The 17,000-nt window shown below is 25.8% G+C and overlaps 1 protein-coding gene and 1 long non-coding RNA gene across 8 annotated transcripts in view; one reads left to right on the forward strand and one right to left on the reverse strand.

Moving 5' to 3' along the window:
* The window catches only part of kst (spectrin beta chain, non-erythrocytic 5 kst), a 46,013-nt gene that overhangs the window by 13,636 nt on the left and 15,377 nt on the right, over positions 1-17,000 (reverse strand). For all 7 annotated transcript variants that reach the window (XM_086908100.1, XM_086908099.1, XM_086908095.1 and 4 more), the window contains exons 2-6: positions 15,063-15,313; positions 14,630-14,797; positions 2,124-2,349; positions 1,758-2,035; positions 45-1,665 (exon numbers count right to left, since the gene is read on the reverse strand). In XM_086908100.1, coding sequence (XP_086764226.1) covers positions 45-1,665; positions 1,758-2,035; positions 2,124-2,349; positions 14,630-14,797; positions 15,063-15,182 — 2,413 coding nt within the window. In that variant the 5' untranslated portion in view covers positions 15,183-15,313. The remainder of the gene's footprint in view (positions 1-44; positions 1,666-1,757; positions 2,036-2,123; positions 2,350-14,629; positions 14,798-15,062; positions 15,314-17,000) is intronic.
* On the forward strand, positions 8,026-11,041 carry LOC147657649 (uncharacterized). Its single transcript, XR_015292067.1, has 2 exons — positions 8,026-8,139; positions 10,378-11,041. It is a non-coding gene; the product is annotated as an uncharacterized LOC147657649 (long non-coding RNA).

Raw genomic sequence — 17,000 nt, forward strand, 5'->3', positions numbered from 1 at the left:
GAAAAAAATTTTTAAAAATTTTAATTAAAAAAAAAAAAGCTTACTCCATTCCTCTTGTTCTAATTCTGCAACAGGTTCTGGATCAGCAGATAACTCAAGTGTAGAAATTCCAGATTTTATAAGTTTCTCAGCCTGCATATTTAATGATTGTACATCACCCTTATAAGCATTGAGTTCTCCTTCCAAATCTTTATGTCTTTGTAATAACGCTTGAGCACTAGGTTCGTCAACGCCATAATCTTCAGAAGTCACAAGGGCCATTTTCTCATTCATCCAGGAATCCGCCTCATTTGCATCTGCATAAAACTGAAAAGCTTCTGCTGCATCATCTAACTGTTTTTTTCTCAGAGCAGCCAACTCCTCCAATACTTTCCAATGTTCTTGCAACGAATCAATACGATTTTGAATTTCCAAAGCTGAAGGATGATTATCAGCTATCAATTTTCTACCGGCGTCACATAATTGTTCAGACTTCGGTCTCCGTACTTTCATTTCATCTTGAAGAGCTTTATGTTTTTGTTGTAATGAAATTACAGCACGTAAATCTTTGGCCGATATTCCAGCTTTACAAATACGTTGTTTTTCAATCAACCAAGATTCTTCATCCTCATGATCCTGAAGAAAATGGAAGAAATTCCTAGCATCTTCTAGCCGAGCTTTACGTTCCTTACTATATTCTACTAAATCATCATAAGCTCGATTTAACATTTCTAGTTTTTGTTGTAATAAAGGAACTTCTTTACTCTGAGGCTGTGCTAAATGCTGAGCAGCTTGTCTACCTAATCTCCTTTGAGTTTCCCCTAGAGCAGTTACTTGCAACTCTTGCAAACTGTGTTTTTGTAACAAATCTTCAACTCCCAATAGATGTGGACCAACATCTGTACTTTGAAAATTCAGTTGCAGCTCTTGAATAGAAGCCAAAGTTGTATCAATCTCTCGCATAAGACTCATGAGAGAACTTAAGGCAACTAAATTAGATTTGTGATGATCTAGAAGAGCTAAAAGTTCTTTCCACCTCTGAAGTACTTCTTGTTCTCTAATTCTCACTCTTTCTAACCCATGATAATTTTCTCTTACTAGTTCTTCCGACATGTTAGTCAAATCATGAAAACGTTCTTCACGAGCTAAGATATCTGCACTAATAGCTTCGTGTTTCTTCACTGTAGCGTCTACTTGAGCTAAATTGCTACCGTATCTAGGATCTGTTAAAACTTGAATCATTTCTTTTAAATAACCTTCTCTTAGTACACTTTTTCTTTCAAATTTATAGTTTAATTGCTCTAATCTTTCTTGCCTAAGAAGTTCAGTTCTTAAGGCAACTTCTCGACGATGCTCAGCCCGTTCTAATTCTACCCAATTTCTTTCAATATCATGTATTAATTGACCTTCTTGAGGTGTAAACGCAGGTTGATTTAATGATTTTAATTGGGTATTTATGTGAAAGTATAGAGCTTCTATTTCTGATCTTTCCTTGTATTTTGGTGGTTTCTCTACCGTTCTATATTGCTTGAACGCTAATAATTCTCTCTGAATGCCCTCCAAGGAATTAGGAAAATTCCTATTCTCTAGAACTCCTATCTTCATTTTGATCCATTCTAATAAATCTGTTGTGAGCTTTTCATAGTGAATTTTCATTTTATCAGCATCCATCATTTGCCCCACAATCTATGATTGTTAAAATTAATATTTTAAATTTCTTAATAATTGTACCAATAATTGTATCAAAACTAACAGATATAGTAGAAAAATTTACTTACATTCGCAATTCTTTTACCACTTTTGATCTCGTTTTTCATCCTGGCGAAAGTGTGATAATAAGAAGCAACATAAGTAATAATAGATTTTTCATCAGGTCTGGCAGTATCAACATCCTCCGCGTCCAACAGCCGCGGAATTCCAAGTTCTGAATTAGCCACGTCAAAAGCATAATTAAGATTGTCGATATTTTTGTTTTGTTGAAGTTCTGACCAATTAACCAAATCTGGTCTGTGAGCATGAATAAGGGCATTGAAACCAAGACCACTTCTCCACGATCCTACAATTAATTATATTAATATATTAATATATAAATTGTTAATCAATTTTATGATTAATAATTATGATACTAAAAATGTTATACTTACCAGTGAAATCTTGAATGTTAACACCAGGATATCCATTAGTTTTTCTTTGACACCAGAGTAGCAAAGCATCTTTGGCTGATTTCTTTTCACTACTATCATTTTCTTCATCTACATCAATTTCTATCTCTTGAATTTGGAATCTCAAAATAATAGTCCAGATTAAACCCAATATTAATCTTGGATTTCCATCTACTATATCTTCTGCTCCTATACTTTCCAGACGAACCTACAAATTACAATAAAATAAATTAATATTATAATTCAAATTTGCAATATAAATTTGAAATTATTTAAACATATATAATCATTTAATTAATTCCTAAAATTCTCATAATTTTATTTTAATTTTTTCCTAAATTTTATAAAATTTTATAAAAACTTTCAATTTTTGAATTAAGTGAATGTAATTGTATAATATAGTCGCAAAATTTATGAGAAGGGATCGGTGGACTTCTGGCACAATGATATTCGCATTCCAACGTACACACGTGTACATGTATTTGCGTGCATGAGTAAGTAAAAGAGCGGAATGCATGTTGGCTATTGGCATCGTATGTATTGCGTAAACAGTGGGCCTTAATAGGCGCCTGTATATGAGCATCTTGCTATGATAAAATGGACATTCAATTGCATTGCATCATGTGAAAAGTAACAACTGCTAGACAGCCTTGAGAAAACATATTATGATAATGCGCTTATTGAAAATAAGAAATGAGATAGATTGGGTCCGTCATCCGACCACTTCTGCTTGTCATAAACTTTTAAAAATAAATATTTTAAGTTGAACAATCAATCATTTTTAATTTTGACAGTTTAAACAGTTGAAGAATATATATGAAAATCAATACGGAAATCAAATAAGATAAGCATAATTTTAATAGCGTCTTACAAATAAAATAAATATTTATGAAAAATGTATATACTGCAGTTTTTATAGATAATAATAATTCATAAAATATATAATAATAATAAAATCATAAATATTAAAACTCAATTTATGATTCTATTATCTAAAATAAAGAATTAATTTCCTTATAATATTCTATATAAATAATTAACTTCAATATTAATATTAAATATAAATAAATATAATAAATATAATTAATAATAAATATAATAATTACAATAAAAATAAAAAATATTAAATGATATTTAATTAATTTTATGATAATAATTAAGACAATAATAAACATAAGATAATAATGCAATAATAAAGATAAAACTTTATTTATTTATATTTAATTAAAAATGTATAGCAATTTATTTATTAATCAATTTTCTATAACTTTGTTATAGTCGTATTTCGATATCTTTTTAATTTATAGCTTCATTGATTTCTCCGATACATTCGATCGAATGATCTTATGAACGATGATTAGGGCCCGAAGAAATGCTCATGGGCCAACAAACGGCTCGACTACATTATTATATTTAATCGCAGTGCGCGCCTGAAGCGCGACGTTCTCGCGATTGCTGGAATGCCGTCTGATCACTTATGCCGGTCTATCAAGGCCATTGGGAAATGAAAATCGTTTCTTTCTGGTTAACTGACATCTTGTGGAATCCATAATGTGGAACAGTAAGTATTTACGTCAACGAATAAGAAGTAAATAAACACGAGTCAATATAAAAATAAAGCGCATTTTAAAAATGAAACTTAATTCATTAACAATGACTGATATGAGACAATTCATAAAATGAAATTGTATGTCAAGTTAAGTTGTTCTTGTGTTAAATTGTGTCGTCCATTTTTATTTTAATCAATAATATACGTACATGTCATAATTTCATAAACAATTATCGAATACTTAAATAAATATTCAAAAATTATATGTGTATTATAAACATATGTAAAATTATATGTTTTATTATTTTATTATGAATACGTTATTTTTTAAAATGAAGATTCAAACGTAAAAATAACATATTCTAAGAAAAATAAACAAAAACACGATTGAAATACATTTTCATTTCTATACGAAAGTTATTTATTATTCTAAATATAAATATCTATTTATTATTTTATTTATTATTAATTAGCAATATGGGAAACAAGTTTTTATCTCGAATACCTTGTAAATCAATGTAAATTATGTGTTAGAATCAATCATCGCACATTCACCATTACAATGATTAATTCAGTACGACAGTGAGTTTATAGAATGTACATTATATAGTAAAGCAAATACGTTACTTCCTGTCATATAATTTGTAGGTTTGGTGTGCTCGTCGCATGTATAACGATCAATGTGATCACTCGTTAATAACAGATCTGAGAATCTACATAATAGTTAACGAAGCAAGTATTAGCTACATCACTGTCCCGTTTATTATTTTTTACCACTTAATTCATCAAACTCTGATCGCTATTAATGTTTTATAGAATCGGGATTGAAAAAAGGATAACTGGATGATGAGTCATTATCAGCCAATAGTTACAATTTTCATATACAAGATACAAAAATGATTTTTCTTAGTTTCATTCATTTTGCATGATTATAATTATCAAGAATTTATAAAAAAAAAAATTAAATATAATTTACATATAATATTTCATATTACCAATTTTAAAAAATTTTTTAAAAATAAAGATAATATTAATACTTAAAAAAAAGTTAAACAAATAAATTGAAAAAGATTAACGATTCATTTTTATCTTAATTTTATCCATCATTCAATGTTATATCTTTACTCGTAATACTATTTAAGACCATTCAATGCCATTCTCTGTTGATAACAAATTAAGAAAGTTAACAATTTATATAAAATTTTGTTTTATACACTCATTTGTACATAAAAGATTATGATTATTTTATACTATAATTTTACTGATAAATTGATATTTGTTATATTTTATTGATAATTTCATTAGGTGCACGAAGATCGATTTTCAAATTTTCATTATCTAAACTGCATACAATCACGTTATAAACAACCAGAGTATCAACGAATGGTGTATGAATAATGAATGAGCCTTGGACTGCATAGTAAGACTGAGAATACGGTACTGTTACATCCAGCGAAAAGGTGGGGTTGCACAGTTAAAACTCGTGCAACAAGACAGCCAACCAATAAGCAGGTATAAAGGCAACGGCGTTAAATAACCAGTACTCGTTTCATCGACCGATTGCTTTTTGTTATAAGCCACGGTACATCAGCTCGAGTATCATCTACCGACCAATAAAACGGTTTTTTTTTTATTTTCTTCTTTCATTTTTCTTTCTTAATTTTTTTTATTCTTTATGAATTTAATTGAATCAAGAAGAATCAAAGAGATATTGATGATGAATATTTAACAAAATTTTCGATTATATTGTGTATATTCGAGTATATCTTGTATATACGATACTTTCAATGTAATATAAAAGATGTTCAAAATGTCCAAAAAATTTGTGAAAAAAGTAGAAATTTTTAAAAGAGTTAAATGAGTTTGAATTTTTTATGATCAAGTTGTGATATTTAGAATTTTTATAAAAATTTTTATATTTTAGATTAAGTGTATCTTTAAAAAAAGAATAGACTCTGATCATTGGATATATGATAATAATTGAATCTTAATTGATTTTATCAAAAAATCTTATTAATATATTTTATCTAGTAAAAGGATATTTAAAAAAAAATACGATCATAATGTATATTTATTTAAATTAATAAATAAATTTAAGATCGCGTGCGATTTAATGTCTTCCATAAACTATCAAATTTTGCATAATGAATTACTAAATAATAAGTATTAACTTAAGCTTAAAATTAATAAGCCACATGTTCACTTCAACACTTCTTGAAGAAACATAAAGTAAATCAAGAAAATTAATTCTATCAGAATTGTAATAAATAAACGAGTTCACAGACTACATGAAGCCTATGAAATGAGACTAAACATTCTTAATGCATTTAGTATAGAATGCAACTTCTATATTCATTAGATCGACCATCACTACACTATATTCATCTATGAACATTTGTTTTGTCAGATGTTAAATAGCTACAATGTCGCTATAATGTATAATATAATTCTTTAAGCGTGCAAAAACCGGTATTAAAGCAAATATATCATAACTGCCGATATGATCATTATTTAATAATTTATAAGTACTCGATTTAAAAGTATATACGAAAATCAAGATAAAAATTAAGAAACAAATATAAATATAAATTATGCGAAAATATAAATTATAACGATTGTTGTATTCATACTTATTCGTAAATTCGACAAAAAAAATTACGACTTTAATCAAAATAGATACATTTATGATATATTAAATTACATTAGAATATTTTTAATAGAACTGATTTTCAATAGAATTGTATATTACAAAAAAACTAAAAATTATTTAAAAATAAAAAAATTAAATAATTTTAAGCTATTTGCACTTACCACGCTATTGTTGAACAAAAATTAGAAAATAGGATACTACGTATTTCAAAAACACTTTTCACGTTGACATTATTGAAACTATAAAAAAGATTTAGAAACTATTGTAAATTGTTAAGATGTTTTAAACACAAATCACAGTAAATAGCAAGCACAAAAATAACTCAGGATAAAAAAAATGATAACAACTCGAAGAAATTACATAGAATGTTCAACAAATTTAACGGTAAAAGCGAATAAGCAGCTCATCTGAAGTGTTCAATTCCTTAAACGATGGCGAAACATCGGGACTCTCGTGGTGCACCACATATGCTGCACGGTCATGATCAAGAATGTCCTTTTGTAAGCTTACGTTCGCGTGCCTTCGATCCACATTCCACAATCCTGCCAAGAATGCGCGTCGCAAGTTGTAAACGATGCCGTAGGAAAACCGCTACGCGGCCTGACTTAAACAGGAGTCTTGCAAACAGGAGAAAAAGGAAAGATCTAGTGGATGAAAATTACTAGTGAATTTGAAATATGCTGCCCTCTTGATCCCTTTATTTGAGTAGTATTGATATATCATGATGTTTTCACTTAGATGGCGTTAATTTAAAAAATTTAAAATCATTTGATTTGCTTAGGATAAAAATGTGAGGTTAAGATAGAAGACTGTGAAAAGATAATAAAAAGTTTCGATATAGGTTATTATAATATAATTTGCATATAATCTTATATTCGAAAATTTAATTAAAAAAATAAAAAAAAAATATTGGAAATATAAAATACATTGCATATACAAAGACATATTTGAAATATATATTGTGATAAAAAATATGAATTATAGTAATCATCGTGGTAATATCAGATCTCCAATTACTAAAAATATTTAATAAAATTGAATATATTTCAACTATATATATCTTCCTTATCAATTTTAACGATATTATAACTTGAATATGATTGTATTTCTTTAACATTATAGTATTGAAACATTAATAAATAAACTTTATTATAGATACTATAAATACAAAAAAATTCCTGCTTTCTTCAAATCATTAGCTTACCAAATGTAAAACTTATCTTTCGAAGAACATAATTAATTATTACATTCTTTATTATTTTTTTTACAGCAATAAAAATATCTTAAAAATATTACGAGTCTTATTTATTTTTTTATTTATCTTAAAGTGAATGAATAATTTAATTTTCATAAATTTAAATATTTATATTTTTTCAAATAATAAATGTAATTTAAGTCAAATAACTTAGTAATAAGAATCACTAAAAATACGAAATTAATTTCTTTTCCTTATTTGTTTGTTTCTTTTATAATGAATCATTTATTTAAATTTTTTAATAATTATTTACGTGATCTTTTTGTCTTCCATTTTCTATCTACGTTCTACTTTAAATAAAAAAAATGAAAAAAAAGAAAAAATATATAATATAATAATAATGCTATATGATTCTAATCAGAAATACCTTATATATTCATAATGCACAAAAATCTTTTATAATATCCAAATGATACAACAACTACGAAATAAATAAATCGGTTTTCATAATGATGAACCGTCAAAGAAACACTGTTCCACTCTCTGATCAGCAATTCCGCAATATTTCGTTCCTGACTAATGGCAATGCAACGATTTGCAAATGGTAATGCTATAACAAATTTAAGATGATAATTTTTCTTCTTGAAAAATATTTGGTGATTATTATTAAATAAAATATTAATATTTTTTATACAATTTTTTTTAACTCTATTTCTTTAACCTCAATTTTTCAATAAATTAAGATATAGATTAAATAAAGTATAAATATATTGTAAAAAATGAAAATATAAGATTAAAAACTAAAAAAATTAAATACTAATTTATGATGTTTTCAAAAATTATCTCAAAATTATTTATTATATATTTTTATAATATTTCGTATCAATATTTATTGTGACAGAGAATAATTAAAAAATTTTAAATTGTATAAATGCTATGTACAAAAAATGTAATTTTATGCAATGTAATATAAAACAATATTAAATAATTGCTAAATAATAATTGCATAAGAAATTCAAGATGAAGAGATATCTATTAGAAGGAAGTTAGGTTAGGACTGTGTTCGGTTTTATGATGATTTCACGATGATTTCACGATGATTCATTTCGCGAATTATTGTCTTATTTTATCTATTTTAAAATAATGAAATTATTTTAAAAGAATCTATTTCAGAAAAATTTGAATAAATACAAGAATATAATAACAAAATTGAAATAAAATAAAGTGTACGGATCGTTTCAAAATCATAATGTGTTTGTTTATCAATGAAATATTTTCATATATTATTTTGTATGATTACATTTACTTTATTAATATTTTCATTTCCAATATTTCTGAATATTAAATTCTATATATTTTTATTTGATAATAAATAGAAATATGAATAGAATAGAATAGAATTTTGAAACATCGTATATTGCTTTCTCTGCGAGTATTAAAAAGAGAAATCTGGGAAATACATACGAGGTCACCGATAAACCATAAAACCATAGTTAAAAATTGAATATTTAAATTTATATATATAATATATAATATGAATTCATTAATATCGATTGTTTATATAGAAGTATATACACGAAAAAATGTAAGAAATATCGAATTATTATTAAAAAATAATATCCATTTTAATTTTTAATAATTAACTATATTCTATTCTATTTACTGTATTATAAATTTATTTGGCTTAAGATTTTCAAAAGAAATAAAATTATAGGATATATACTTCAAAAGATATATTATATACTGAACATATAATAAGAAGACGAATTTCAATAATTGTTTCACGTCAAAATCGATCGATTCATAATAACATTGAATCATGCTTCCTACGTAAATCCTATAAATGCTGGTGATATCATTTTCTTTTGAAAAAAATACAAATTCTTCCTTAAACAGCTAAATAAATTAATAAGAATGATTTTGCATCATTGTCAAAAATAAAAATATTCTAACTCATGGGCAATTGCACAAAATTTTTTATAATTATTTTCCTGATCTTTGTACTATGTTCCCATTCCAATTACTCTCGTGACATTAACTTACCGCTGATAACACGAGATTGTTCCAATTTATTGTTTACCAGATTCTTATTTTATCGTGGTCTCAAAACGAAGGTTATCATACAGTTACTTGAATTCTTTTTTTTCTTTTCTTTGCTAAATATATATAATGTGACACGTTTGTTCTGATTCTCAATTCCTTTCACAATAATTGTTAAGAAATGCAAGTCACACGTTCCCCTGACTGTACTTTCACCGAAAATTTTTGCTCAGTTTTTTCAAGCATGTTTTTAATCATGTATGTATGCATGAAAAAATATGAAGAAATTATTTTATATTGATATAAGTATTTTATTGATTAAATAAAATAATATAATAACCTAAATGATATATATTTGTAAAATGGAATAACTGATACATGTATTATAAATATTATTTGATTTAACTGATACATGTATTATATTGAAACATGATGTAGAGTAAGATTAGAAACTTAATTGTTTAGAATTAATAATTATACATATATAATATAATATTATTTGTTTAAAAGCAAATTTATCAATTTTAATATCTGTTTTCTTATCAAACACAATTATTTTGATATCATTTTCTAATCTGTCCCTTTATTTTAATTTGAATCAAATCTTTAAGATATTTAATTATCCAATTTCTAGAATTAAAACATGAATTAATTTTCAATTATATTCTAATATCATTTAACTTAGATTTTTAATTTTTCTAAGACAAAATCAGTATATAAAACATGATTCTCTGTCAATGTAATTGAATCATAGGTTTCATGAGAAAAATATCAGGGAATCAGTGTCATTGAATGTTCACAGGTAGCCAGAGGCGTTGGTCCAGACTGTGGACAGGCTCTTGTAAGTGGTTATGGCGGAATAGTGTCTAACGTGAAATGATCAACACACGAGCAACGTATGTGCCGTCTGGTTTCATTTCACATCTGCGGGACTCACGGTCTAGCAAGTTTCGCCTCGGTCGCTGACCCTTCCTTCTCTCTTTCTCTGAGTTTCATTCCTTTAATCCTGCCTATGGTTTGTCCTTCTGTCCTTCTTTCAGAGATTACCTTTCTGATTCTATTTTTTGATTTCAATTTCTTTCGTTTGTTTTTGGATAAGATATGGTAATTATTGCCATTGAATAACAATTTTTTTGTCATTATTATATAATTCTTTTTGTTATCTCATTTTTCTTGTGAATCCTTTTTTACCACTCTCTCTTCCTTCTTTTTTGTTACACAATAGTTGTTCACTTTCTTTTTCCTTCTTTCTCTTTCTCCTATTTCTTAGTTTTTCCTTATTCAAAATCTTTTTGTTGATATCTCAATACTCGAATAATTAGTTATCTAACATTTTAAACAATTCAATACATAAGAGACATGTTTATTATATTAAGAGATATATGAATATTATATTATTTTAATAATCTCAATAATTCAATATTTCCACTTTTAAATATCCTATGGATCATTTTTCCTCATCTAAATTTGTCTACGTTCTTTTTTAAACACTGACAATGAGAAATATTGTTCTCATGACTGTTTTAAGTTTCACGGAAACTATGGTTTCTTAGAATGGCCTAAGGATATCCTCCTAATTACTATCGGCACGGATTCTTTCAGTTATGGGAACAGCCCTTAGCGAGAGGCATCCACTATCAGTTTTGGAAGCATAGTTACAGAATACTTCTCGAATTTAACATTATTCTAAGATTTTAGCATAACATTCTCTTCCTCTTTATCATATTATATATCAATTTTCAAATTCTAATTTTTATAGATTTTCTTTTAAAAAAATTTAATATAAATAATCATAATAATAAAAAATATAATTACTATGCTTTAATTATAATGTTACATGTTTAAATTAGCAGAGAACAATGTATTTAAATTTCAAAAGAAATTTCTACAAATTTATTATTGCATTATATCAATACTACATGTAAATCTTCATCAATAGATTAGAAATAATAAAAAGTTGTTATATTATTTACTATTGAATTAAGCAATATTATTCGTGTAACTATAAATAGTTATTATTGGGAAATAAAACAGCAGACAGAAGGTATGTAATTACATGGATTGTAATTACAATTACAATATGTAGAATTTAAATTGAAAACTTCAGCATCGATTACGAGATAGGTATATAAATTTAATGCTCGTTTAAGATCACGTCCGCATATTTTATACTTTTTATACGCGATTAGCAAAATGCTTTACGTAACGTCACAAATCGCGTAACAACAAGGAGCAGTAATAAATATGCGTAAAACATGTCTTTTCCACGAATAACTTTTCATATTCACTCAATCAAGAATTCACTTCTTCGATAAAGAAATAAATTCAAAAGAAATTACTTATGTTTTATGGATTAAAGTTACAATTTTTACTTAAAAATATTTCTTGAATAAAAAAATTTCTATCCTATTATTTTATCCTATTATCTTCATCATTCAATTCTTTAATATTTATAAAAATTTGTTTTCTTAATTTCAGATAATTTTTTAACATTATTATATAACTATCATCACATAAAGTTATTAATCAAACGCCTTGAAATCGTACTTGATAAGATCATGATAAATTCAAGCAATAAATCATCAACGATTATTTATTGTAGTAGCGAAATAGCGTAACAACAATATTTAACGTCCAAATTCATGAATAACCACATCTAATCGAATTCGGCGCGCAAATCACGATATATTTTATCACATGATATGTCATTGAATAATGACGGTCAATGTTTTCTACCTAGATTGTTGAATAGAATTATTTCTACGGATTATTTCTCAAGGATGATACTTGGCTAATATAAATATATTTCACGAACGTTTCAACGATTTTTCATCCAGCTTAGAAAGTTAGGGAAAATCGGCGCGGCAAGCGCGACGAATTTCAAATCGCGAAAGTATTTGACGAAAGTTGACCTGACATTTCGCAAGACACGGTGTGTATTTTCATTTCTTCGAGTTCTCTCCTTTCGTTCGAATTCAACTAATTGAATTTCGCATCAATCCGGGTCAAATAAGTAGAGCAATGATGAGATAGGTTATATTTATTTCTGAAAATATAATGAATAATATCGTTAAATATCGATTAGAGAATAGAAAAAAATATAATTACTTCTAAAAAAAAATCTAAGATACTATTATTTTCTACGAAATTTTTATATAACCAAAAAAATAATAAGTTTTGGTTTTTGTTAATTAAAAAAAATTTTCTTCTCAATTATTTCTAAAATATTACGAAATGAAATTTTATTATGCTGATTATTATTGTCTAAAATACATATATTGTTTATATGCACTTTTTATAATCGATAGGTATAACCATAAAGGTTAGAAAAGACGTCCTACGTGTACGCGGAACTCGAGGCGAATCCTTACAAGTGCAAAGTCCTCGTGAATGGCCTCTACGCTTCGTAGCTTATGACATAATAGTTTTATGTGTGCTGCATATGGTGCGACATAATGCACTTACGGGATCGTAGGCGCAAGACGTGTCTGAAAGACATTACTTCCAAGTATTGTGACTTTTGTAATTTATTCTTATGCAATGACATGGAAAATCGGAAGACATTTTGTTAGAAAGAACTTTACGCTCCAAGAAATATAAAATATTCGTTATATATTCTTGTTGGTTTTATGTTTTTTTTTTTTTTAAACCTGAAATTGCATTATAAATTTCTTTAGATTTTATATTTTCTCAAGAAATCGAAAATTTTAAAACGCTATATTTGTATGAAAAAAGTTAAAAATTCTGTATTTCTAATATTTTCTAAATTTCATATTCTCTTGAATATTCCTATACTTAAAATTTTTCTGGATTCTACGTTTTTCTTAGGATATTAAACGCTTTAGGTTTATGATGTATCAATAATACATAATTACGAATAAATTTTCTTGTTATTAAAAGTAAATATCACCAGCATCATAATTATAAATATTTTTCAAAATTTTAATATATGTTTCTTTTAATTTTATAATGAGTTTAAAATTGAATACTTAATTGATACTTTTAATCACTTTTTTATCTACAATTATTCATGTAGTTATAATTACATGTAATAATTTATTATCTCAATTATTAAAACGGTTAATAGCTTGAATGTAACGAAATGATCAAATAAATGCAAATCAGAGATTGGATATAATCATTTATTAATATTTTTAACGAGGAAAAGCTTTACTGAAAAAAATTTCAAATTTTATTTGCGTCATCCCTTATATAACTTTATAATTGATTATAATGCTGACGTGAAATAAGAGACAATTGTGAAAGCGTGAGAATTATTTTCTAATGAATAATTAGATTTATCGATATAATGAATAAAGATGCTGAAGTCTATATCTCCAAAAGAAATTTTTTAATTTTAAGAAGATATCGAATATGATAAATCACTTATATTTAAAGAATATGTTGGAATTAAAATAGAAAAAAGAAATTTCAAAAAAAATTGAATAACAAATAGTTTTTGTTTAATTATACCGAGAATAGTAAATCTTATTTGTAAAATGAATTGCAAATATTGATAGACTGCTGAAAAAAATTCATAGAGATATTAATAGCGTTTACTGAGATTGAGAATAAGTAAAGAACAGAGAGAAAATTCTCAGTTCTCTGAAATCGATTATAAAGTATAATTTTCTGTTCTTTCAAGAAATGTGAAATTCAATATTTTAAATTTTCTTAGGTATTATTTTTTTTCTCAACTTTAGAAAGTTTTATTTTCTAGTTTTAACAAACAATTATTCAAGAAATTAGAAACGTAATGCATTAGTTTGTATACTATCTAAATCTATCTAGAATATCTTAGAATGATTATATAAAATCCTAAATCCTTTAAAAAGCTTAAAAGATCTAAAATCCTAAATTTATATTCTTCGAAAAAATATAAAATTTTATACGATTTATTTAAAAATATTTTATAAAGATTCATGTATGATTATTAATTAATTTAATGATCATATAATGGGAACGAAACGCATTTATCTCGAATACACGTTTATAATGCGGAAAAATTAATGCTAATTTGAATAATATGTGAGAAAGCAATTAATTAATCCTACCTTCGTATGAAGAAATGCTAGAGATTTGTTCACGTTCTCGATTTTGTGTACTCGCATGCGACCATTGTTAGGTTTGGCCAATCGTTCACCAGAGATGATCTCCAGCAATTTCAGTAACTTCTTGCCATCCGCTAGATCCGTGAATAAATCATCTACTTCCATACGTGCCTGCAAAGTGAAAGTAATCGATTCAACGAGTCGCCGGATTCTTTTCTTTTTCGCAGACAAGATTTATTCTAGCAACAATATGAAATAACGTGAATCATTTTTATAAATATCTTCAATATTATCTAAATATTATTTTTAAACTTTTTTTCTAAATTAACTAATTTTCAGAACATCAAAAAATATTTATAACATATTCATAAAATAACAAGTATATAATTTTTTTAAGTAGCTAATATCATTAAAATATTTTTAAAAATTATAATACCTTCAAAAGAAATGAATTGATCCATTTAGTAAATGTTTTCTTCTGTATATGCAAACGTTCTTCCTGCAAGGCCTTAATACGGCCCTGCTCGAACCTCAACGTATCTTCTCTTTGAGTCATTCTCTTTTGTATATCAGAACCACCCCTGTATTTGTCGATTCTAATCGGTGGATAGCTCGGTATATATTCGAAATTGAAGCTCCTGTTTTGGGGTGCAGCGCCAAGCCCAACGCCGGGCACATACTGCGCCCCTGAAATTAAACATTTTACCAAAATTAGATTTTGAACATAACATCCTGTTTGAGGACTTAAAAAGCACGTGCGGCGAAAATGGAAATTTCCATTTCAAGGAAATATTCATAGAAATGTAATGTTAGAAAAACTAGTTTTCTAACTTTTAAATTTTTCAATTTTAGATATATTTTAAGACTTTCCTATATTACATATGATTCTAATATTAATCCTTTCTCTCAATATTAATTTTTTCTAGCTCTTCTTTCTTTATCTATTTCTGCTCAAAATTAATTTTAATATAATACAAATATAAATATCAATCATAAATATTCTTGAAATTAAATAAATCTCTAATATTACAAAGTATCAATATCATTTATATTATTGCTATCTTAAAAATTAAGAAATTCCTTTATATCAAATATATATTATAAAAAACAAAATATTTCATTTAATTTTAACTTTAAGATTAAAAATCAAAGAAAATAATTTTATCACTTTACCTCATTCTACAATAGAAAAGAAATGGCAGTTCTATTAAGATCCTAGTTTTTCCACATATATATACACTAAACAAGCAATTCACATTCGCATACATGTTTATTCGGCTGTTGTTCATTCCTTATAAGACGGAGAAAAATTTACGATACATGCTTGTTCGCTGACGATAGCAACGATAAAGCGGGGACAATAATCTTGTCGAGTCACGAACGCTAGTAAAAAACAAAATGGTTTTACCAGGTAAACGTTATTCGCGCTTGTTCTTTATTTACTTTGCACGCCTTTACTACAATACCGCCCTCTTTTTTCCCTAGTAACCATGTCCGCCATTGTACACAGATAACGCGCGTTATTAATTTAACTGGCGATTTAATTTATAAATCGTAAAATAGAATTTCTTTTGAAATAAAATGATTTAAAATAAAAAGTTGATTATAAATTTAATCATTTTAATTAGTAATTTTAATAAATTTTTAATAATATTTTAGATTAATTCTTCGATAGTATTTTAAGTTAGGTTATGTAAAACAAATAGTTCGTTACTAAATCAAAAATATGTTAACATTAAAACTTATATATTACTAATGTTGAAACTTCATTTAAGAAATTAAAATTTTGTTTATATATTTTTTAATTATTTTTTATGGTTATTGAGTGAAACTTGAAACTTTGTTTTGATTGTTGAAATTTATATGAAATTGAAATCGTAAAGAATATTCAAAATTTTATAACTTTTTAATATTTTTTATTAATTTTATCATTTTATCCATTAAATCTATTATCTATATATACTAAATTAATATCATAAAATCAACTGATAATAATTTATCGACTACAAATTAATATAACAATAAAATATATTTTTAATTTTTGTTTCAATAAAACTAAAACTAATCTTATAAATTTTTTAGAATATAAAACTTGATATAATAATATAATCTTTTAGATTAGATATGTACGGGATGATTAGACAAAAGATAATTTTAAGATTTAAGTCTTTTAAGAACATAGCTATCAAAATTGGATATCTTCAAGTTACAACAATATACCTTATCATAGTGATATATATCGATAATTAATTCATATTATCTATTTTATCGAAACAATTTTTCTGAATAATTTATATTATTTTTTTGAAGATAAATAAAATGGCATTGAAAAATAAAATAACATTGATCATTATTATCTTACAATTTTAGAGTA

This window comes from Apis florea, unplaced genomic scaffold (genome assembly GCF_048593485.1).
Source record: "Apis florea isolate Af1SG1 unplaced genomic scaffold, ASM4859348v1 contig_3036_pilon, whole genome shotgun sequence".
Taxonomy (NCBI): domain Eukaryota; kingdom Metazoa; phylum Arthropoda; class Insecta; order Hymenoptera; family Apidae; genus Apis; species Apis florea.